At 38.1% G+C, this 25972-nt stretch overlaps 1 protein-coding gene across 2 annotated transcripts; it reads right to left on the reverse strand.

The window, feature by feature from the left end:
* Positions 1-2239: 2239 nt before the first annotated feature.
* On the reverse strand, positions 2240-25847 carry LOC111263052 (tyrosine 3-monooxygenase). 2 transcript variants are annotated; one of them, XM_086969426.1, is made up of 15 exons: positions 24094-25847; positions 21890-22898; positions 19273-19351; positions 12796-12967; positions 12162-12253; positions 10101-10302; positions 8418-8506; positions 6795-6862; positions 5654-5704; positions 5272-5417; positions 4658-4743; positions 3997-4173; positions 3572-3801; positions 3172-3262; positions 2240-3058 (listed from the first exon to the last, which is right to left on the reverse strand). In XM_086969426.1, the coding sequence occupies exons 3-15, from the start codon at positions 19327-19329 to the stop codon at positions 2960-2962; spliced, it is 1560 nt and encodes a 519-aa protein (XP_086825552.1). In that variant the 5' UTR covers positions 19330-19351; positions 21890-22898; positions 24094-25847; the 3' UTR covers positions 2240-2959. The 2 variants fall into 2 exon arrangements, with proteins under 2 accessions (XP_086825552.1, XP_022693541.1); XM_022837806.2 differs by lacking the exon at positions 19273-19351.
* Positions 25848-25972: the final 125 nt, after the last annotated feature.

Here is a 25972-nt window from a genome sequence, read left to right on the forward strand (position 1 = left end):
TATGTGGTTACTTTAATAAATTAAATTAGTATTGGTTAATTTTCATCAAAAATGAACAGCATGAACAGGTCTTGAAACAATCTTAGCTAAAAATCGGGATATTTTGGAACATACAACTTAAAAACAGTAACAAAAGTGTAACGATCGTTACGGGATCACAAGGCAATACGGTTACGGATTCACGATATTGTTATTTCATATATGATGAATACACACGTTACCTTAAAAACATTCGCTTTCCCTTTGTGCTCACGAAACTTTGCATTGTTTTTTTTTTGAAATGTTGTTTTTCTTTATGCTACTGCTTCACGACGAGACTGACCATGAGTTGAACTGCTTAAAAGCATGAGTTTTGGAAAATTCGATACCAAATTGAGTCTCAGTGATACTTGGGGTCTTTTTCGCCAAGCAACGAAAATGGCCATCATTTTTTTTGGTGATGTCCCCCTCCTGGTAGTGGTAACGTAAATTTTCGATAATTAGGATGTAATTACCTAACCTAAATGCATGCTCTTTGCGCAGGTTCATTCGGAAGTACCTAGTAAAACCAAGAAAAAGGCCAACGTAATCTAACCTGGTGAAATAATTAACTATTTGTCATAGGTAATTGACGACGACGCAGTTATCATATAATTGGGTCTATCAATGATAAGGATTGCTCATGCATTTAGATTTTCTTAACAAAGATAATTCAGTTAGCCTTTTCTGTTCTAGAGGCAAAGACTTCAGTAGAATACGGAAACATTCACATCGAATTTACAACTCGGATTTTTACTACAGTACATGTCGTTTTGTACTGATATCGATATGATAGTAGAGTATGGTTGCCATCGGAACTAATGAGACATTACAATAAAAAAATCTTATAAAAGGTCGATAACGAATACTCACTAAACACTTACACATTTTTTTGTATATATATATGTATAAGATACATAAATGTATCTTACCGTTGTTCGGTATGTAAGATGTGCGAAACCTATGTGAAAATGGTGGCCAGCCACTTTTCCCGCCTATCACCTTACCTTTTGGCAGCTATTTCATCAGTCTGTTCTGATATGATCGAATTTGATTCGCGTTACAGATAGTTTAACTTTTCAACTGACACTTATTAGGCATTCACTCATAGAAATACTCGAAGACAGTTCATTTCATCGTTACAGGAGGTTTTTGCTGTTTTCACTCAAAAATAAGAGTACGTACTACATTTGCGTTCAGTTCATCGAAGCCTTGGATTGGCGTCAAGAAAAAACCTCTTCACAAAAAAACACCGGGTTCAGTTGTCATTCTTGATGATTTTTGATCTGAAAACTGAAATTTATACATATGTTCACTTCGTCGAGAATTTTCGATTAGTGCCAAAAACAACCCCACTCTACATTGGCAAAAAAGTTTAATTTCAGTCCCGTGCGCTTTAAGCTACCATCGCTGAAAAAACCGTTCAAAATTCCTTCCAGAGGAGTTTTTGCTTAACAGTCACATGCGGAACACGGATGTCACATTCGATTTCTTACTCTAAAAACGCCGGAGTACTCATTTTAGACGTTAGAAGCATGCAATGCCATTTTATGTAACAACTGATAGTAAATAATTTCCGTTTCCACATAAAATGTCATGCTGAGGGTTCAGCCTTCAAACGGCATAGTTCAATAGAAAACTGGCATTGGACTATAAAAACGTGTATAGAGTACTTCGATTCAGCTCATCGAGGGCTTTCAACTAAGAGTAAGAACAATTCCCACCTTTACAAACCTTTATGTAAATAGTCGGTTGCTCTTTTGTTAAAAGAAAAAAAATTGCCACTCATCGAAATATTGTCTATCTTAGCTTTTACAAGGCCCTTGCAAAGCAAGGAACTAATTGCATTATGTCCCCCATGAGCGAGAAAAATTGCTTGCTCCGAGAAAAATATCTCAACGCCTAAGAAAATTATCTGAGGTAGTTTAGATTTTATTAATCGTGAATTATTTAAACAAAAAATCTCCAGTTCACCGCTAAATTGATAAAAGTAAAAAATCGAAAATTTACCTTGTAAATTTAATTTTGCACCCATATCATTTTATAAATTCACAACAGTTGCCGCGCGAATAACGAAAAATGTTTAAAAAAATCATTAAAATTACGTCCTATAAAAAAAATCCCTTAGGAAAAAATATTCATTCGATCGGCTTGATCTTTGGTGCAGATTTTTTCAAAATTAGACTTTTGATTGAATCCGAAAAATAAACAGCCAAGCACAGAGTTTTAGTAGTATTGATAGATCTATTAACTGTGTTTTACATCCAGCGCCGAACAGTTTTCTCTTAGGTTTTAGCTTCGCTTTTGGTTTCCTTAATTAATGTATGTTTATATAGTAGTACATATTAATCCGTGTCGATCGGTTACATATCGTTTACCTGTTTGCAAACTCTCAGGCGTTTTTCGACCATTACACAATTACTTCAGCACCTCGGAACTCAACCTATAATCAACTGACTCAGCTTTACCTGGCTCAGTAAATGGTTTTACCTGTTTATAGTAGATCCCCGCGAAATAATTTCGCTGTGATCTTCAACTTTGGGTTGGAACCAAACATCTCGACACAAAATTATTCCATATCGTAACTTCTCATTTTCTCCGTTCTTAGTTGTAGCTCAAAACATTTCACTCAACCACAATTTATGGGAAAATCAAAAACTGGATTCTATATATGTTTTTTATGCGCTTGCAAAAGCATCCACTAGGCATAAATACTGTTATTGTTGTCCATCACATCATTCTCTGAAAAGAGTTTTCCAGCGAAGGAGTTCAAACGTTATCCGTCTTTGTAGTATCTGTTATTGTTAAAAATTTTATACTTATGAATAATCAGTAAGAAGTAGCGATTTTAGTCAGCCACTCTTGAAATCTTCAAAGGACGATACATCTGCAAATAGTCCCTGAAACCTCAGATTTCGAATTTTGGATTTCATTTAGCAATCTAAATTGCTGGAGCGGCTTCCTTATTAAACGACATTTTACGAAGCGCTGCGGTTAGAGATGTCATTTGCGAATATAGGTTCTCCATTACAGAACATACCTGGAAGAGATCCACATGTAAATAAGAAGTCACGAACAGCGCTGAATGCAAGATGTATTCTCAATATTATATTTATATGCTACGGCGATTATGAGCATTTGCTGACTGATTACCTTCATGGGCGAATCAAGAATGATGACGGTGTTCGTGAACGCGTCGTAGGAGAGATCGAATGGACGGTAGATATGCGTACGTACCCATTCCCTGAGAACAACATAGAGTATCGAATTTACAATTAAATTATCTGCAATAATTAGCTATTTAGGAAATCGAATAATTGTACGTTCATGTACTCACGAGGTCTTAGCTCGGGTTCAGGAACGTCAAAATATTAAAAATATAAACATTTCACTTAATATAATCAAATTTGGTTTGAATTTGTCTTATTATTCATTATACTTGATAAGGATAACTACGAGAAAGGTTCTTCGTGCGTGAGTGCACGACTAAGTAGTGCATTACCTAGTCGTGCACTTTCACCGGAGTTCTCGATATGTATGAAGTAAAACATACCGGAATTTACTTTGTACGTCGCGGAAACTCTCGGCGAGAAAATAAGTATCTTGGTACTCTTGATCTTGATATTTCTGAAGTGAAGTTGTCTGTGGATCGAACGGTAGGACTGTTGGCCGTGAGGACAATGCATGCTGAATTTCTCCGATCGACGATAGCAAACCTGCTCCGTATGCACGTACCTTATCCCCTTCTTTGCAGAGTCCAAACTCCACCGTGAACCAGTATAACTAATACAAATACCAACCATTTGTTAGCATATCAACGGACCATACGAAACTACAGAACAGCGCAATTCTTCCTCTAATATTCTCCGATTTAAAGAATAACATCAACATCTCACTTGCATCAAACTGTCAATATTGGTTGAAGTTAACTGATATTACTTGACCAAGTTTAGATATTGAATGCATTGGATCACTAACTGTTGCAAGTTTTTCTATGTCCTCGTCGCTTACTCCAAGAGACGCCAGACCGATTTCCTGGGAGAACTGAGCGAATTGCGGGTCCGCAAACATCGGAATGTGGCCTATCAGTTCATGGATGCAGTCCGGTTCTGGCGAATGATCTGGGCTTGACGGATGTCGTGTATACTGAGTACACTGCGCGGAGGAATATGAAAAGCGACACAAAAATATAACATGGTAGGATATGCACGCAAACTTGCACCACCCTTTGTCGTAGAAACTGTTTCTCAGACTTGAAATCCTATTCGTTAAGCACGAGTAAAGTTTTGATTCGTAATTAACGACTAGCAACGCTGATTATGACAAAATATAAATTCAATTATTATAACAGCAAAACATTGCCCTGATACACGTGGCCAGTAATAATATAAAGTACAAACTTTCCTATATTATTATATTAGAGTTTTGCTCATTCAAATTGTAATTTACCCTTTGTTTCAATAGCTGTTTATGCAATGATCTGGTACGATTGTTTACACGGTGACTAACACATTTTTTTTGCCGTAGATGTCCTAACAGGTTTCGTATCCACTACTTACTCGCAGTTAGTATTTTAGTAGCTACATTTCTAGAGACATCAGCAATGCAACCTTTTTCAAAGGATCATTTTCTATCGTACCTGAAAAACGCGGAATGCGAGCGAAGCGAGGAAATCTCTTGCCGTCAATAGGCCAGATGCGGGACGAAGTCGAAAACCGCTTCGTTCTAGAAGTAAAGATGAAAGATGTGTAAATAAATGACGCGCTTCATATTAATTTGTAACTCTATATATCTATTGAATAGATAAACCAAAGAGGTCAAAGTAGACTTGCAGATGAAGTAGGCGGTCAGAAAAGGCATCTGTTCAGGACTTCACGATGTATGCAATAGGCAAATTACGGTGACTTATATCCCACTTCCTTGTTGATTTAATTTGCGTCAGCAAAGACTTGTTGAAAATTGCTTTAAACTACCTCAGAAGTTTTAAACATCTTACCTAAGATTTCTATGAATAGACTAATCTGTATGTTTACTTCACCGACGAATATAAAGTCGAGGCTATAAAGAAGTAACGCACCAAAATCAACGTTAGAATGTGACCTCAAGTAAGCAATGAAGCAATATATATAAATAACTGAATGGAACTATTCATCTTCAGAGTGAATGTCATTAGGTAGCCAAAGTAGTGCTATTACCTGTCTTACCACCGAAATAATAAAGCTTAAAGAAAATGTTTGAAGAAACTTGATTTACTTTTAAGAAAGTCAGACACCGTCTGAAGCTGTGGGATGGCATGTACGCCGTAGCCAAGTTCCTTTTCAAGGAGACGGATACCACTGTTGAACTCTGCGCACGCATGAGTCGGAGCCAGCCTTTTCACCTCACGGTAGACGAAGGCCCTTTGATCATGGCCAACAAGAGAAACACGGTTACAACTCAGCTATGCATGCAACGCTCTAGTGACTAAACGTATAAACTTGTCTAACTATTATTTATTATTAATTACTCGATCATAAAATTGTATAAATTGTAGCAAATACATGAAATAATTAATACTTGGGAGTGAAATATGAGCAAAGTGTGGCAGCGTTTAAAAAAGATGTTTTTAAATCTAAACTTGGTTTTATGTTCTTACCAGGTCTTTATTTCGTCGTCAGTGTATTCAGCATTAGGAATGAGCTGTCCCCTAAAGATGCAAAATATTGAAATTAGGTTTATCTTCTATTGTGTGGTTAGCAGCTAAGCATTTGTGTAAGTTTCTTTATGGTCTTGTATGTTTATGGAGAAGGCGCCACGTCACGCTTACGTCTAAGTAGGTGCGTAACTGATTGCACTGCGTTCTTAAAAAACGGCTTAAAGGAGTACGTTTCAATTGAGAAACGAAGCCGGAGAAACCCTGATTAATATTCGTATTTATTAATCATTAATGGGCTTAACAAACGTATCCGCTGAAGTATCCGCGTATGTACCAATATATAACGGACTAAGAAACTCACAAGCTGAAGTTCAGATGCGATAATTCAGGCATGAGTGATAATTATTTCTACCTGTTTATGTGCTGTGCAAAAGCTATCGTTAAAATAGTCTGCAAAGAAAATTTCAGCGATTTTCAGATAACGGTAGAATGAGACTTTGAGATACTGTTATACGCAAATCGCAATGGCTGGCGGAGTAATATTCGCAAATTATATTTTATATGAATTACAGAAATTATATTTAGTGAGCAATGGAAGATAGAACACTGTTCAAGCGGTACCTAAAGAATTGATTTAAATAATCTCTTCCGCAGCATCAGCATCGACGAAATACGGTTATTGTAATTTAGTACAACATGTTGACTTATGACTCAAAAAGGTGCATGACATAATTGAGGACATGACTTACGCTTTTCATCTAACCGATACACTATCAGTAATCTGGGTGAGTAAAAGTTGTTTCATCCTTTATGGATCTATCCCTATGGATCTTCTTGTGGATCACGAACTTCGTTTGATCTGTCAGAAATATCATTAGGTTTGGTCCAACTCGAACGGAGCATGACAGTCAAGGATGTCTAAATGTACGTAGGTACTAAGACATCCTTTATACAATTTAACCCGAATGGTATTTTGGTTCGGGTAGACCCATAAAAGAGGAACATTGTTTGCTCATGGAAGTGTCCGAAGAGTGGACAATTGTTAGCAAGCCTTAGAAGATACCGTACTCTTTCTACGAGAAAGACTACCTTTCTCAGTCGATTAGACATAAAATAGATTTGAATGGATTCCTGTTCTTACTCTTTGTAGTCGAACGCGATCTCCGCAATACGTTTCCGTCTTGCTCGATATGCTGTGTCGTTATAGCCCTAAAAATAGGAAAAGAAACGGCGCTATCGTTGATATATATCATACACACATCCCTTGCATGGAAGGTCGTGTCACACAAATTGCCCCTCAAGCATGCGTTTCCCATATAGAAAGGAAGGCCCGCAAAGGTATTTATTTTTTTTTTGCTAAATCATCTGTGCAATAAGTGCAAATAAGAGAAGGTGAGGCTTAATGGAGCGAAGTTAGCATTATCATAACAACAGGCGCCATAGTAAAGAAAAAAGTTATACCGATTTATTTTTCCGTCTGTGCTATTAAGGTAATCAAAAATAGGCCCAGTGCAATTTATCTATTTTCAGGAAAATATGAGTTGAAGACAGCGTGGTAAGGTTATACTGACTGCTAGAAGTTTCGTGCGAGCCAGTAAACCATTTGGCAATGGTAAAGAGAAAACGCTTTTTTTTAGGAATAGCTGTGATTATGGCTAGCGAAACGCGTACCTATAAATCATTTACCGCTAAGGCAGGTAGGTTAAAGGTTTTGATTTGTCTGTTATAGGTGTTGTGTCAAACTAGGTTTTGAATGGTCGCAATAGTGGACCATCCAGGAGTTGCATTATGTTCGAGCGGAAAAGAGGAATAGTAGCAATAACGTGTGCACCCCGCTTCAAAGTCAATCGAATTGGGTTGAAGCCTGTATTACTATAGTCCCTATGCTGATTCTGGTATCAGTAGTTATACATGATAAATTCTTATGATCATTATTAACTGCAATGTTGAAAAGTGTTATTTTGCCAGAGCGATACGTTATGCCAATGAAATCACGTTTTTTGAAGAACAATCACGAGCAACACGTTGTTCACAACAACGAGCACAACACTACAATGTCTTAGTTTAAGCTAAGTTATACTCTCAAGCCAGCTATGTAGTTTTTTTTTTCTTAATTTCTTTGTGAAATCACCTTAAATGGCATTCGGTTTCATTTATATTCAGATTGTAATGGCCCATGGAAACCCACGTCATTCTAACGTAAGGATTGATTTTTAAAACGCTCAATTTCCTTTCAATTTGTCTTCGAAATTGTAGCTTTGAGCGACGCGAAGTCCACGAAGGTGGTTACTTGGCTTCTTTATCGTTCAACGAAAATTTGATGAAGCGCGAAAAATATCTTAGATGTCCCATGTGGTCAACATTTTCATAGAATCACAGTTTTATCCTCGCACCATTATGGTGAACAATGTATTGGCCACAAAGTAAATCGACATGAAAAAAAAAAAACATGAAATATTGAAATTTAGGACGCCACATTTGTATCGAGCAGGTAGGTATTCATGTAAATAAACAATACATTTAGAGAACTTCCTTTTGAATTTGTATATTTTTTAGAAATAGTTCTGTGTAACAAACTACTATCTTAAGCATATTTGCGGCGATAAGAAACATCATGGTTTTTGCACTATTTAAGCATGGACGATATCCTTGACGTCTTGTTCCGTGTTATAACCAATGTGCATTAGTCGGTAGATTCTTATAGTTGTCATGAGAGACATTTTACCAGGAACGAAATGTACTTTATTGATTTCCGCGCACTTACCGGGTGATCAGAGTCAAGATCAGGCTCGAACTTAGTGAGTACGTGTGTACAGAAGTCCAGATCGCTGATGTGCAGCGGGAACCAAATATCTAGACAATAACAGCATGCGAGACACCACATGAGATCAGTGCAATCGAGAAAGGTGGTCTGATACGATAGTGAGAATATAAAAATGCTAACATTTGAATAAGGTTGCAAAATATTCTGATGTTTGCTAACCACACATATCAGTATTAGTTGCACCGTATGTATATGGCTGGATGACCAAGCTGCAAGGTTACCGGCTGTGATGAACATTTGGTGAAAAGCGTGAAGGGTATTGCGTTCCCATTGAAATAAACTACTCGATGCCTCGGCGATGGATTGCGACCTCAACGATAACAGCGGCCGTCTACGCCTGGTTATGCAAAAGTCTATTCGCGTTTATTGCTAGATTTTTGCCAGGCGCAGCACAGTATTGGTTTGAACTGATTGTTGAAGAACAGAGGGAAGTAGGACGAGCTCAACGCCGTTTATGTGACCTTTTTCTACTGGAAGCGCTACCTGATACAACGAGATAATGTGCGCCCTTTAATTGAAATAGAAAAGACTTGTACGCATCCACCGAAAGGATACGATGTCGGAATTCGAGGCGCTTTAAAAAGATGTCAAAGAATGGCATCTATATGACACTTTCGTAAATCATCTCACTGCAGTTCAATTTCCGCGTCTTGTAGCCTTTGCCAAGCTTGCAAGCAAGTTATCGAGTGCAGCGATTTGTAACTGAAGCGAACCATTGGCAAGGTCGGCCGAACCTTACAATAAGTGTCCACTGTGGTGTGCAGGGCGCCCTTCATGCCAGACACTCCAGTGCTAACAGTATCCGAATTCAACGCGCGAGTATGAACCAGAAAGAAAGACTTGTTTTGGATCCAAAGCTTCTAACCGTTTTCGCCATGGAGTTCATTTATCTTAAGGTGGTCGGTATGAAGGGGGTGTAGTTTGGGCACCTTTGCCTAAGCAAGCTAACAGCTATTAAGCAAGTTATCGAGGGATATGCGCGCTACAGGCGTGACCTAGCAGACGACGAAAAAAGCCCGGTTTAAAAAAACAAGGCGCGCGCAACGTTAGGAATAAAGGGACGACCTTGTTACAGCAAACTCTGGGCGGCTGTTTATATATATATACGAACTGTCTCTGCTTATTAACGTGCACTCGTAGCTGTTAGCTAATTGATTAATGAAACGTATAATGCGCCAACGATTTCCATTTGACAAAAGTACAACTATTAAGGTTGAACGAAGCTTGTCTTTGCAATAGACAGAAGATAATCAATCGAAATAGCATATTCCATCTAAAACAATAACCTTGGCGCTCGCAAACAGTCTATCGTAGCATTGCAGTGACAATTCTTTCTTCGGGGGGCAAATATATTGGAATTACTGCAAATTCATACTGTCGCTTAAACTGTATTCCTAAGTGTGGTATTTTGAAATGTCTAATTCAGAAAGTCTACACCTACGTGACAATGAATAACTTTTTTGTAATGTAAAAAAAAATTTGCCTTTTCTGAATCAAAACTGAAAATCTGTTTATAATAGCAATCGCAATGTGCTGAAACTTAATTTGTTGTACTAACCATTCGCTTCAATTAAATAAAAAAATTATAAACTATAAAATTCCGGATGGAAAACTATAACATACCTCCGGCGACAGCGGTTGACATCTCCTTAATAAAGCGCAGATCTCCGAGTTCTTCAGAGGCAAGATACTTAATAAAAGTAAGCAGATTTTGCCGTGGCATGTTGTCCAAAGTGAGAAAAGCTTCGTGCAGGACTGGTCCGGAACCGCCATCACCTTGTCCTGGTTGGCGTGTTTCCAGGTGGCTCACCTTTCCTTGTTGCGCCTTATATAAACAAAAAGGTCAATTAGTACATCCTTTTTTCCTAAGTCGATATTGCGAAAATCTGTTGCATTATATATAAATAGTCATTGGCCAGTCAAATAATTTTTTTATATGTAAAAGCTGCCTCCCTCTGCGCTTTAACGATAGCACAAAGTGTCGCTAGAGGAGCATCTTTAAACTGCAGTGGCAGGAGGGACGTTTACTGAGACTAGTATTTTTATCAGTACACCCTTAGTCCCCGCCGCGATTCGGATCGGCATGCTCCGAACGAATTGTCGCAGCACCTCTGCTACACCCTGATCCTAAAGTCATACTTGGAGCATTGTGTTCTTGAGTTGCCAGACAGTCGTGATACGCTCCGCTGACTTGCCCATTGGTAAAAAGCCATACGTTTGCGATCAGAATCGTGTTAAGTGAACTATCAACGACAAATATCTTCGAGACACACTTTGCCATATGACAGTGATTTGTCATACGTGAACATGTAGTTTCCGTTCAGCCCCTATTCTTGTACCTTGGGCAGCATTTTTCCTCTAAATTACCCCCTGGCGCAGTTAAGAAATCGGGCTTTTCGTATGACGGCTAAAATGAGCCTGCCTGCTTGCGGGCGTTCTCGATTTTTGTTTCTTATTTTTTTTTTTGGTGACATCACATCCTTCACCTTTTTGGCTACATCGTCAACTGCACACTCCTATACGAGTACGCTGCTCTTCCGTGAGGCCTTTTCTTCATTTCATTCTAAGCTCATGTATAGTCCCAACAGCACGGCTATCATTAGAATTCGTTTCAAACTGCCATCGAATAGAGCAGAGTGACGACAACTTCTGCAATGCATCTTCCGTGAACGGAAAGAAGACCAAATCGGACACCTGACTTGTGTGGAATGATTTGAACATTCATACACATCTTAGTAAATGCCTTTCCTCTTACGGATATTCGAATGTGCTTCTCTAGCGACAGTGTCTTCATATGTGTCATAATTGTAACATAGGAAAACGACAGTTCTCACATAAAAAAATACATGTGTATATTTAGTTAGAGTTCGGATATAACAGATTCGTATAAAGATTCCCAGATGACCTTATTCAATGGGTTGGAATTGTCAAAAAAGTGTGTTCTAAAGTCACATAGCTTGTTTAGTGCTTGTTTTGACCTAGATGAGTGACATTTCTGCAAAAATGCTCGCAAACCACTTGATTTCCATACGTTTTCTGTCTCTGTTGTGCAGTCTGCTGCATTACCTAAATGTATGCTTGATAAATGCGTTTGACAAATGGTAAACTGCTCACTATTCAAGTGAACTTTGAGTACGAGTAATGAATTGAAGACAGCACCCTATTGATGTGTTTTTCGATGAGGGTCATCATCAGATTTGAGCAGGGTTGTACCCTTACTTTCATAAGTGTACTGTATTTTGTGATCTATCCGATATTGTTGAAATGGGTCAATGGCTAACTGTCATCCAGTCTAGACTCTTCATTCAAATCGAACCGAATTGATTTCGTACTACCAATTAGCCAGAAGGATGGCAGTTAAGTAAATGTGATCTTCATTAAGTTTTTCACTACTGTCAAGTTACGATATCCTCTCATGCGATGTGATCCACTCATAAAAACGTTTTGCCGACCCTATTATGTGATATATAGGTTTTGAGTATACAGCGATATATTTTCGATAAGTCGTATTGATACTGATGTAGAAAAAGCCAATCCTCAAACTGAGTAAAAATGGCGATTTTGTAGCCTGTTATTTTGTAATTTATTTCGCGACTCTTTTTGCTGATAGCAAACCACTCTTTGCTAATTGGATCATTATTATTATTTATCTAGACAATACGTTATTGTAGGAGGTGAACCTACCTCAATCATCTTTAGGACTTGGCCAAGGCTTTCGACACCCTTTTTCAGGGTGACAACCACATGTGTAGATCTGACTTCATTTTCACTTGCGTCTGAAAAAACAATTCTTTTAGTAATTATTTATAATTCGAGTTGGTATATTATCATATTATGAATATCGAAGGCATGGAAGATTTCAAATCGATGCGGTCATCCAACCTGAGGCACCTACGATGGAACACAGTATTACGAAATACTGCTGAAGAAGCCAACAGTGATTCTAGGGTGAACCGCGGAACTTGCTTGAGTAAACGTACAGTTTACTAATGTAAACTAAATGAAACCAACCCTTAATATGATTGTAATTTTATCACTATTAGAAGAAAAACCTATGTAAATATTCTAACAAATTTTCAGTCTTAAACAAAATGTATATGATGCAAACCACAGGAGGCTACAAAACTGGAAACACCAATTCACGATTTACGTTACGAGCAAGAACTATTTACGTTCGAAAGCTAAACACTTTAATATTCTATTCTGCATCATGTTTATTCGTCGAATTTGAAGTACGAATTAAAGTTTGTCGCACGATATATAATATATTTACTTGCCGTTATTAAGTTAAACTGGGTATCGAAATCTAATTGGCTACCGTTAGCATTGTTGATGAAGACTTCGTTAATGAGCTCAAGTCCAGGAGGTTGAACATGTTGTTTCCCGGTTTCGGATCGGGATTCAGTGATCGCAGCTGTAAGCTCACGCTTCTTCTGTGTCTCAAACTTTGCGTCGTCCACCAAAGAGCGACGCCTTGATGGATACCCTTGCTGAAATTATTATAGAAGAAGCTCAAAAGTAATGATTTTGTCCACCTATTTAAGTATGAAGTTTCTGTTATATATATATATATATATACATACATACATACATACATACATAAGAGCGATCTGAAAGCTACAAATGTGGCTAAGTATTTAATGTTTGGCTTTATCGGCGTGTAAGCCCTGTAACAGGTTAATAGATACATGGGACCCGAATCCAATGCTTGGAAGTAAACATGTAACCAATTCTTTATGTAGTATTAACAAGCCGATAATTTACAACTATTCCATACCCCTATACTGTAAAAAGCATTTGAGTCAAATTAGTTTGTTTGCCCTGAAGTGCTTACCTCTTTATCGTCTTAAATAGAGCATTAGCATGCTCCGTAAAAGTTGTAGTACATTTCAGCGCAGCATTGAGGGTTACCACAAGTGACAGTGCAGTCAGTACAAGGCCCGAAACATAAATATTCTTCGCAGATCACAAAAGCTAACGTAAAACTGAAGAAAATCACCCTCTTCATTGAGATAATTATATAATAATTTTCGTTTGTTAGAACCAAGAGCGTGCAGTAAACGAATTATGCAAGCTCGTTATGTTATAGAAGCTACTGTATGTACAACAGGGAAGTAAGGCTGCACAAGGAGAGGCGGCATGGCAATTGAAGAAAAGGCCTTCCCTCTAGTCCAGGACAATTTCTTTACCCGCACCACTAGTGTCTAGGAAGGTTTCAGCATGACTCAAAAGGCTCATACGTGGGTTGAAAGTCACGATACGTTAATGGAGTCTTTAGGCTCATCGCGTTAACGCGGAACAGGGAGAGAAAATAATCTGAACAATGGTCGGTGACAATGGCCTCTATCTTGGCGCGCAGGCTGACTTGACAACAATGTCATCGTTTCATAATCACTATAAATTAAGGGGTCGGTCTGAATAGCTGTCTGTCCTTATTATAATTACCGTTATTCCATTCTCCTACAGAGATTGTCAGAGGTAAAAACGTCGAGATGACAGCGAAGGCAGAGGAAAAAGAGACCATTGTGCCATATAGCGATGATGTAAGGGGTCAAGGTGTACATTAAACGAAACCTGCGTCTATTGCGTTGCGCTTTGTTCGTTATCACTTGGCGGCCACGGGTAGTTTTTAGAAATTTCTTGGTTTTACTCATCCTTCCTTCAAAGTTCTATGGAGCAAAGATCATCGGGGTGGACACCTGTTTTGGGCTGAATCAAAAGCTACAACTTCATATATTTGTGCTATATATAACAGATGGTATCCTTTATAGAGATTAACTACAAACGACAAATATTCAATAGAAAAATTTCTCGCTGCTTTACATGTTATATATACTGAATACGTCTAGCAAAAAGTAAAAGCTGATGAACTACGACACGTAAAATATTAACAACGGCCGACAATGCAAATGCAATGTAATTTGTGAATGAATCTATTAAACTAAAAGTTAGTATTAGTTAGCAACACTCAGATATGATATAATAAAATTTAAGTTTATTGTATCATATTTGAATGTTGCTAACTAATACTAGCTTTTGTTTTAAATCAAAAAAGGTTACAAACTTCTACCTTGTTCATTTTCGAAAACTATTCATTGTCAAAACAAGACTTAACAGCCATGCTGTATATTACGGATCGTGACCAAATCCTAGAACATATTTTTTGTTATATCTTAGTGAATATCAACGGATCCTGGCGTACGTGTATGGCTGAGAAGATTTACTAGTGAAAGTAACTGGTAAATGGCTATGGAGGATGCAAGAAGCGAGCTATGGAGACAGGCCGGGGAGTGGTTTATGACGAAAGGATCCCTTACTTTTCTTCCGGCAGAACTAAGGATCAGAAGTTCCCCTCAGGTTCTATCGGATCACCTCTGACGCACAGACCGATCTTTCTTCCTAATTCGAACGCAGTAACGCCGGAAGCGGATGTGACCCACGAATTCCGGGAAGGACGGACCGGACGCTGAGTGGTAATTGGCCGCAGAAACGCGGACGGGGCTCTAAGCTACTGCCCTTAACCCGCCAGGATTCCATTTTCTCGAAAAGCATTCGGTGCTCCTTTTATCCCTGCCTTTCTCCTTGGGTGTCATCGTTAAAGACCTCCTTCAAATTTTTTAGGAACTACCCGATTTAAAGAAAAGTCATTGATAGCTTTGGAGTCGAGACGTAAATCGCAATTTAACTAGAGATGAAAATTATAGGAACAATATATATAGCAACAATTCCTTATTACTTGCGTAATAGAGATATTTCCAGGCCCTTATAAAATGGGCCTTCTAAGCGTTTATTTTCGTTGGGGTCATTTACAATTTAACTACGCGCTCTTTTTTAAACATAATTTTTTAGACATAAAAAGTCTTTTTTAAACATATCTAAACGAACGCTGAAGTCCTATGCGGATGAATGGTACATGACCGCGCTATGCCATCGTGAACCGCAAATTGCCGCGTTATTCTAATGTTTTTGTAGATTCGTGTTTTGCATTTTTAGGGGTTACCAAAATCAGGTACGCCGTTACCTCACTGCACGTAGTCTGTTATATGGCAAACACAGACATAGAACAGTTTTAGCTTTATCAATAATATCTTTATGAAGGCTAACCCACTGTCATCAAAACTTATTCTTCATTGTTTTACTTAGGAAATGTTTGATTTGATCTCTAGAACCTAGCAGATCATAACATATTCCTTCAACGTATACACCGCTTTGATACAATTCTTTCGGCAATTTTCCAAAAATGTAAAAAGTATTTTTTGAAAACCCAACACTTTAATCGATGAAAATATTGTACGAAACTTACAGCTCGGTTAGCCGTTACATGTTTAATGTGCTTAATTTTATCGTATTTTAAGTTGAAAAGTATATAATCGAAAGAATATTTCTTTCGATTTGATGTAACTTCTGACTCGCGGTCTGCAACGAAGTTGGCTGACTTTTGCAATTTCCAAATATGACAGCTAAAAATTAATGATGTATCTTTTTTTTTTTATTACTTGCTATTCCGGCATTCTAGGAAGGTTTCGGGCTTAGATAGAAGAAAGGTTTATTAGCGAAGGCTATGCCGCTTACTTCGAGCCTATGGGAATTCAGTCGTCAACTTCAATATTTTTCAACTAACTCATATTCGATCGTTGATATCCCTATTTTACATTTTAAGGAGGGCTCAAATTATTTTTTTTTAGTTTAACTTCACGCATAGTTGCGTAAGGAGACGCTATATGGGCAAGCACACATCCTGCTATATAACAGCTAGCATTCTAAGAGAGTTCTGTGCAATACTTCTTCTCACTTTTACTTTAATATTTCAGTCTATTACAAAACTACTGTTGTCCTCATTTTCTTATTAAGTACTCTTATGGTTACAAAGCGTGACGTTTCTAAGGCGATCGGAAATTATTACATAAACACCCAAGTAATATAAATAACCAATAAATAACTTCCTAATTTTTTAATCTCGAACTTGTTTGATATTTCGTCAATAACAAATAAGGATTTACATCATTTTGAACCATCACATTTGAACACTTCGTTGATCCCTCTCCAGGTAGACTATGTAGTGCATATATGAGCCTGATGGTGTAATTAACATCTTTTACAAAACGGTAGAAAACTTTATGATTGTTTCATTACAAGAGTTTTGTATAGAATAGTACTGTATTTTAATGGAATTGTGCGTAAGTATTTTTTACCGAAGACAAACTTGCCCTGATTCACTTACCACTTAGTACCTATGTACCTACCACTTAGTCTAATCCCCACTAGCAATGTAAATCACCGTGCTTAATCAAGATAGTTGCTTTTCACGTCATATATAGATATCTCACTGACCGTCCTTTAGACAGAAGATATTTGTTGAAGAGCATGTCAACGTTCTAAAACTCATGGGCCTATCGACGCCTGGCCTTCTCGTCAGTCCTTTATTGGACGTCTTTTGGAAACTAAATCAAACGTGCTCTAGGCCGCTATTACTAGATGTACTTGCTCGCAATTGCAACTATATTAAATAATGTAATATTTATAATAATTTAGATTTCATAAGACATAGATCATAGATAATGCGCTTAAAAATTAAGATTTCATAAGATAAAAAATTAAAAACACTCTAGTTACTTTTTTGGTGATGTCCTGCTATTGAGGCTAGTTGAATACTCGGTAGCGCGCTCATTGGCTATAGCTGAGTTGAAACAAGCAACAGCCCAATCGACCGATTAATTCTAGCCATTTAGGCAACGAGTAGACTCACTGTCTCCTTTAAGCTCAGGGGATTGATGAGGTTATTTCAGAGGGGACGTAAGACGAGCCCCGAACAGCAGTCGCAGTGGTTATAGCAGTTGTAGCAATAGCACTAGCGATGAGAAAAGAGCGTCGTGGAACTCTACCTGGTTTATCCACTTCCAAATGCCTTCCCAGGGGAGAAGGAGGAAAGCAATTCTAGGCCGTGACGAAGATGCAGACTTCAATTGAGAACAACAAGACTCGATAACATACGGAAAACGGACTTGGAGTCGCCTGCAACCGACACGTGAAGCTATCTCATTCTTTTCTTCGGGATTAGCTTCGGAAAATAGATTAGATCTTTGCGAAGACCACGAAGTTGCTGTTGATGAAGAAACCGATTAACCTAACTGGAACTCGTATTAACATAGTGATAGTAATGATATGGCTGATCTTCGTGTATACGCTTTCATCGCTTGTATATAATTTATATTTTTTAGTATGCCGATTGTATTTGGCTGGCAATGTTAAGGGCGGTAAGAGATTTAACATTCATTTCAATCAGGGTTTAAAACGAGTCTGTGTTACCAAAAAATATTCCTTTTAACATATATGCTCAGGAAATAAGGATGAATAAGTGCCGATTATATAATAACGTGCCTCTGCTAAAAATCGTTTAGTAAAAGTTAGATGAGATTAATATTCTCCTATAATCTTAAAGAGTTGACACAATCCTGTAATAGATTTAAGTTTCTGCGCGTACTATCCCAACCGGACTTAATAATTAAGAATAGATGTGTTCTAGAAATGCATATAAATATGTGCTTAACAATGATGGAATTGCCTAATATTGGAACATACGGCCATGTGCGCGTGGGCAAAGTTATTGCGCGCAGTATAATCAATTGGCTTCAAATGAAGAAAGTCTTTTTGATTTCCGTATGAAGAAGGTATTATCCCCTAAATCCAAAATCATCAGTAGCACTAAGCCATGTTTGTTGGCATATATAGTTTCTGTGTTGACGAAACTGACGAAGACATTTTTCCACTTCTTACATATTGTCGTATGTATTAAACACTTTAAATTTGTTTTGGCGAAATTCGTATTGTATAACTATAACAGTCGATCAAAATGCTTATGGCCTGTCTGTAAATAGTATTATATAATGTCGATGTAAACGGTTTATATAAAGATCGGCTTCACATTAAAATCATAAATGTTGCCAACGCTGTTTCTGTCGACAGCGTTCATCTGGCAGATCAACGAGTAGGCACCTGTGTCAGATCAGCAGATAAAATATATATCACTTGATACTATAGTTGACTGACTGCTGAGCAGAATTAAAATGCAAGAAGACAGAGTCGGGTAATGTCAATCGAAATAAATGATATTGAAGCAGAAGTGTTTAGCCTACACTGATTGTAGAGGACGCACATTTTTAACTTTGTAATAAAAATTCATTTCGTTTCATAAGACCGCTAAATCCGCCAGCTGGCACAGTAGGACGTCGAATTTGAACAGGCTTCTTGTTCGAGGACAGAGTTAACTAAGGCCCAACAATGAGCGACAATGCATGATTAAGTCAACTTGATACTTTTGTGCAATTAGAAATTTTTTACATGTGCGTAGGTCTTGGCGTAATTGGACCAAGTCAATACCTGGCGATTTTAGTTTTGGAACCTCTCTTGATGCCTTACTATTCTGACTAGGCATCTCATGAATATTACGCAATATAGGTTATTGACCTACGCAAAATAGGAAAAGTTGTCCTTAAAACACCAAATACCAGCAAATCTAGTGCTTACCTTGTAAAAGGTCCGAAGTCAATTTCAGTACATGCTCATATCGCAAAAATGACAACGATAAATGTTATTAAATGCAGCAGTTCAGTAATATCCATCGATCTTTCGAAGTAATATCAAACACAAACTTTTAGAAATCCGTAAGCCTGTGATTAGTAGCAAAGGATTACGACTCATATTCATGCGACAGGAAAGAGGATGAAGACAGTTTTGCCACATTAATAATTAATAGTTAATAGGACTAATTCTAGCAATAGGCGTCTCAATCTCTTACTCTAAATAGGGTCTGAATTGGCCTTGCGAAGGGATCCGAAGTATTCGAATTCCTCATAAAGCCGGACGTGAATATATTACTGAAAAAAAAAAAAAAAGGAAAATAATATGAGGTTGAAAAGGACCGTCATTGGAAACACCTACATGCCTTCTAAACCAGACAAGTGGCCAATTTAGCTTTCAGCTGGGTCAAAACCTAAATAAGAGTACGTACATATTGTCTCGAACATTCTAATTGAAACGTAATTATCCGTAAATCGAGTGACGTTCAACGACCCACTCGCTTAACTGAACTATTTTTATTTAAAGTGCTAAAACTAGAGGGAAACTTCAAACCTTGATCGTGTATGGCTGTTTCGAGAATTATATATGGCGAAAAGGCAATGCAAATGTATCACTAGTTCAATAATTGTTACTTATTGCCTTTAAACACTGAGACTACTTGCTGGCTTTGTAAAAATCTTAGCAAAAAGCGTCACGTTCGATGATAATTTTTGCGAGAACAAGCACGGAGAGATGTTCAGGAATTGGCCTAATGATGGTTCATTGGCAACGTGTTTGCCTGATATATCAGGAAATACATTATAGCCTAGGTCTGAATCCTGGCGTAGACACGTTTTCGTACTGAAAGGACTCAGCCATCTAAAGCAACGTTTAACGCTAGTAACATTTATTTTAGGTGACTAGGGATTGATTATGGTAATGTAAAATGATGGGATATTACTTGTTGAAGATAATATCTGTTTTTAAATGATCTAGTAGTTGTTTCATCTATTTTAGCGAAAGAATTGAGTTTTAAGAAAGAACTTTGCGGTGCCCTGCTAGAAAAAAGGAAGTCAGTATTAACTACTCTTATGTCCAAGTCAACCAACGAAACACAACGTTTTCGAAAATAAACTAATAGCTTTTGGGTTGGATATTTCATCGCCTTCTACTTTTAAAGACGAACGCTTAGCAGCAGATGCTCTATTGAAACTGCTTTTGATCACAACCCATAATTTGGAGCTTCCATTGGAGCTTTTTCTTCAACTAATTCTCTTGGCAATTGTTGGATATCATTTTCGGTCAATAACATGGGTGCGGACTGAAGCTTGCTAAGTCTATAAGGTTTAGCTGTGTTAAAAGTTTTTCTTTGTAAGCATAAGCGTTGTCACGGAATTAGATGTTATACAAAGCGCCCTCGAACCGAAACCTATAGATGGCGTTACCGACTGCAAAGTGGTTGGCGCGCAAATTGAAACTTATGCTAGCACCCATTACGGAAGATGTATAGTGTAATCACACCGACCTGGGTCGATGTAATCCCTAGGGTTCTTGGCTTTCTCTATCTATAGATTTAATATGGATGTCATTATTTAATTATCACACGTGCACATTTCTGAGGAATCAATACTAGTTAGAATCACATTCCAATATTTATATTTTTTTAAAAAAGGTGATTTCTCTACATATTTTTTGCACGTGCTAAGTTCGGTCGCAATATGAACTTTATTAGGGTTTACTTAACCTATTTCGTACCATTAGTACACCTCGCGATTCACAATAGACATATGACCATAAAATATCCAATAACTTTCGATAAGTTGAATATTTCATGTTCATATATGTTTTTACCGTCTTTAAAACACTTACCAGCTTGAATTATCATCTAACGAAGCAAAAGTTATATTGTTGACTTTTAAGTTATCGTACACATATTTTTGGTCAGCCGAGCCATGAAGAATGAATCTCATGAAAATATTTTAATTACAATGCATCATTACTATGTTTATAATAGACATGAATAATAAATGATATGTTCATCGTCCCTTATCACTAGAGAAGCGATCGTACCAGTAACCATACTTTCATTTAACTTACTTGAGTTTTTCTTTTCGTTCGTCTTGTAGCAGGTAAATTGGTTAGAATTGAAAAATAAAATTAAGTATCAGGAAGTTGAAAGTTTACAGAGCTTAGGAATATAATGAATTTTTAACAGAAGCGCGTAATGTTGCGTAGCAGTATATGCTTTTGAGCGATAAGATATGTAAGCTACTGAAATGATGAACGGATGTGCTAATCGACTAGTGTTGTCAAAACAAAGTTAGGGCCCAATCTCGCGAAGGAAGGTACCTCAGAAAGAGGATTCAAATGAAAATAGATCAATATCAATAATATATTATACCGAAGTTGACTTACTAGAAGCCTATGTTTATAACTCTATACACCCCACATGGTGAATGTATATCAACGCTTCAATCAGAAATATGTCATTAGAAGTAAACCCCCACTCCAAATGCCTCGTGTGACCGAAACAACTTTTTCGAAGTAGGAGAAACATTGAGAAGTTATATCAGGCTAAATAAGTTATTGCCAAAACCTCATGTAATAGGGGGTGTTCAATAGCAGTGTATCATTTGAGATCGAGGATAATTCATACGAAACATTCAAATGGAAATAATCGACTCTAAATAAAACTAAGCGAAACTTAACCAGTGTTCCGCCTGTAAACCATTCTACTTATTGCAAAATTTCAGTATTCGCATTAACTAGCTTTCTATTGATAAAAATCATACCTTTGATTCATAGATTTTTCGATTCGTTGCCGGGATCGCTGCTGTGTACTATGCTATACTTACGTCAACGGAGTAGCTCTTGATAGCAAAACGTGCGCGATTAAGTGCGCCCTGCATCCTTGCCAAGCACCTGCTATTAAGCACTTGTCGCAGGCAAATCACCACTACAAGTAGCTTTTTCAACAGTCTGTGGAATTGAGTCGAAGTTGGCCTGGATTTGCGAGTCAACCACTGATTGGGCTGTCTCTAAGTTCGAAGGTAGAGAAAACAGATTCGAGCTCACTGTTGGACCAAGATTCTGCTTAAGCTTGCTGTCGTCACTGGCGTCGTGCGAAGAACGGTCAGAGCCAGCAACAGGTATGTTACGGTTGTGGCGGTCCTAGTGCCAACCGAGCTCTTCGAGTAGGTTGTCCTATCCGGTTCTAACTAGGATGCAGGTCTTCCGATTACTGCTTTGCCGCTTCACGTCTTCTTGCTGGACGACCGCGCCGCGGTACAGTGCAAGGGAAGTGTTGAGGGTAGACCCTCCTGTTCCTGTCTATACCAGATCGCACAGCAAGTGAAACTTTGAGCGGCCGGAAAGGTCCACTTTGCCGCTGCTGGCGATCAGGCTCCGCCCCACGCCACCGCCCTCACTCCCTTCTTGTCGACCGACAGGCTCCAACATTCGCTGAATCCTTCTTCAGGGTAAGGTAAGGCAAAGCAAAGCAACTTCACATCGACCCCTTTCCCCCTGAATTGGCCTGCTTCAGCGGGTCTGCCACGCTCCGACGGATACCCACCGGCAGGCATGGAGACAGCCACGAAGAGCGCGGTATAAATAGAGCCTATGGATAAAGGAATTGGCCTGCTCTAGGTTTTTCATGGGCTTTTGGACCTCAATATCCATTCTCTCCGCCTGGTTGCCGCTAGTCTTTGCTTTACCTCATTCTGCCCTTACCTCCTCCTGCCGATGAGTTAAGGTGAAGGAAGTGGTGGTGAACATGGATGGCCAGTCGACGTATTGGTGGTCCATGAGGTAATACTTATCAGGTAGTAGATGGTGGCTAAGCATAACGGGATTGAAGTGTAACTATCCAGAAAGAGCACATATATAATCAAAGGGAGTTCGTATCGGTTGAAGTGTATGAAAAGGATGGGGACTGGTTGAATACCTAGTGGAAAAACAGTATCTTTTCAGTTTTACTCCCAAATAATCTACGATCACATATCTAAAGCATTTAAGTTTGCATGGAAATGGTGATTCTGAAGTTCCATTTACCCAAGTATAGTATAATTTTTCGGATATCTCTATTTAATGGAGGTAAAAATTTTTGACCATACCTTCACAAAAAAAACTGAAAGTACTTAATTTTTAGATCGTCTGTAAGAGTGGTATAATTAATATCCTCAATTCACTATCGTACATAAAACTCGAATTTGATAGCGGGTGGGTGGTCCGGATGGTTATATACAGCCATCCATAATTCAAATAACAACTTTGGTGAATATTTATCATTGCATGTGGCTACCGTTGGGGAAAACCTAGACCTTTCAGTAGGAGAAAATTTTTTTTATACATAAGAGGTGATTCTGATTAATACGCTCTAAAACTGGAGCATCTATATACTAAACCTATCCGGGTATGATAGGAAAAACGAACAATAGTTGTTCTAGATTTTTGTTTACGAATACCCCCGTTTTGTTATCTGTGATATGTGACTGGCGGTCCCAAGGTTGATCAGATTCGGAAAGCGAAACGGATATATCATTCGAATAGGCATACTTTTTTATTTGATTTGTCTAACTTCTTCCGGTATAATTGGTAATAAAAACACTTGATTTTTTTGTCAATTTGATATCATTATCGCGTGTTGCATGTAATGATCTAGAACAATAATAATAAACAGAAAGGTACCTTTATTAACAATAAAGAAAGATAGGATAAATTAAGAGCTTTCCACGCATCACATAGACAGAAAACAAGAGCAATTGTTTACAATATCCATTGATACAAAAAAAAAATACATTGCTAACACTCAAGTCATATTAGACGACACTTTGTAAGCCCTTCAAATGCGGTGTGGATAATCAACAAAATCTAAAACTATAAATACGGATGTAGAATGTCACAACTTCCCAGATAACGATTACATCGTATAAAGCCCCCTGTGCTTCACTTGTACCATCGAAGACGGCATCGCGATAACGTAACCGCTGCCTAATCTGATTCTTTCACTTCAAGGCTCAATCACGTGTCACATATGCAAGCAATAAGTAATACATACCTGGGCTGAACAATGGCAATCTCAGCCATATGTTCTCAAGCCGGCAACCTAGTATAAACTGGAGCAAAATCATCTTAGACTTCTTGGCTGTCCACTGCCACACGACCGCTTGTTGTCCGATAAACTTCTTTGTTGGTGGTGGCGTGACGTCTAATTTAGCGGATACCACATTTAGGACATGAATATTTCAACCCGAAATTTGGTTTTATTAGCCCATTCTCCCGGCCCATCTTGCGCAATCTAGCGATAACCTCTTCTTTGCACGACGATTTTTGCATTGATGATAAACATCTTACCGCCGAACACCGTAAGAGTATTGAGTAAAAATTAACCTTCACTTATGTGCTCCCAACGAAGCACTGCGCCGTGCAAACAAGCTTGCTTACATCCTCTTTAATACTGCCAATGCTAATTAACGCATTCATGAAAACGCGCGCGATCATTTGAAAGCATTCTAAATTCAAGCCGAACGTTCCGATCGCGAAATCAAACTTACCCGACTGAACACCTAATTGCAGAATACGTATGTTGCCATAGGTAACCGCATTCGGTAAAAAAAAACAACACTATGGATAACTTACGCAGCCGTTGGATATACTGAAAGAGAAGGTATTCACAGCTAGAGCTGCATGCAGAGTAGACAGCAGCTTTTGAGCAAATGATGATGATGAAAAAAAGATGAGACAAATGTGATCAGAGGATGGAAAGCTCTGGGAGGAAAACACAGTCAGCCAATGGAAACTGACACTCGAGGCTACTGCGAGCTTTTATGGATTCTGTGATCAGAGAAAAGTTGAGATTAACTTGACCGTGGCATCGCTCAAATAAGAACATGTTCATAACCAGACTTGCGTTTGAAAGGGTAATTATAACAATGGATAAATGCGAGGGAAGTGAACCTAGCATACTATAGATGGAAATGACCTTATTCATATACTAAAAAGGGTAAATTTTTTAATCCGTGATTTCAGTGATGGCTGGAAAAACCAGCCTAAGGCTAACTAACGTTTCCTCCGTTAATAAAAACATTTGAAAAAATCTCTGCGACTCTTGCGTCATTTATTGTTGAAAGCTTCCATCTTAAGGACGGTGGTAAGAAAAGTGGTAAGTAAGTAGCCTTTGCAAACTATTTGAAAAAACTCCCCATCAGACCATTTAGGACAAACTATATGAAGTAAAGTTATCCATCTATGTTTCAACAACGACGCTGAATGTATCTACATTTCGTACAATAAGGACAGTAAGCAATCTTGAATTTCACAACGAAAGATACAATGCTTACGTGGAATCTGTGAATCTTCACCTCTCGGCATATGATCTGTGTTGATATCAATAGCTGAGCCTCAACCTTTCTTTCATACGCTTCTGTAGAACAGACGTTTTACACACAGATTTGTAGTTTTTTGCGTTCAGCGTGGTGAAACTATCAGGGCTCGTGAAAAGAACTCCCTCGATGGGGACCCGTGTGAGAAAAAAAGTCCTATTCATCGGGAATATATAATATTTTCATGACGCTACATTTTACTTACGAATTGCGCATCGTACACAACATAGCAGTCTTCGCTAAACTTCGTTTTATAATGCAAAAAGCTTCTCACAAGATTAAGAAGTCTGTCTTCGCATACGCCACTCAATACGGCTGACGACCACCGTAACGCAGGCAGATTTCATTGCTAGTTACACATAAATTGGTGTAAATCTAAATAATTCCTGTCGAGAACTAACGACTTAATTAAGTACCATATTAGTCGATATTGCGCTAGACGAAATATATCTATATTGTCACCCTTAAGAATAAGGGTCTGCGCCTATGTGTGTGTAAACAAGTGTATGCGGCAGAAGGAAGCAGGATACGTTGTAGTCATTGATGTTGTGTAAA

Source organism: Varroa jacobsoni, unplaced genomic scaffold (genome assembly GCF_002532875.2).
Source record: "Varroa jacobsoni isolate VJ856 unplaced genomic scaffold, vjacob_1.0 scaffold_727, whole genome shotgun sequence".
Classification (NCBI taxonomy): domain Eukaryota; kingdom Metazoa; phylum Arthropoda; class Arachnida; order Mesostigmata; family Varroidae; genus Varroa; species Varroa jacobsoni.

What these genes read in the sequence shown, in the direction of transcription:
- LOC111263052 (XM_086969426.1), bottom strand. Translation starts at nt 19,329, where the DNA reads ATGAGGAATTCGAATACTTCGGATCCCTTCGCAAGGCCAATTCAGACC. An exon ending in GTCAACCGCTGTCGCCGGAG is followed by an intron (nt 8,507 to 10,100) that starts GTATGTTATAGT and finishes GTTATTGTCTAG; the next exon opens with ATATTTGGTTCCCGCTGCAC. An exon ending in ATCTTGACTCTGATCACCCG is followed by an intron (nt 6,863 to 8,417) that starts GTAAGTGCGCGG and finishes TCCTATTTTTAG; the next exon opens with GGCTATAACGACACAGCATA.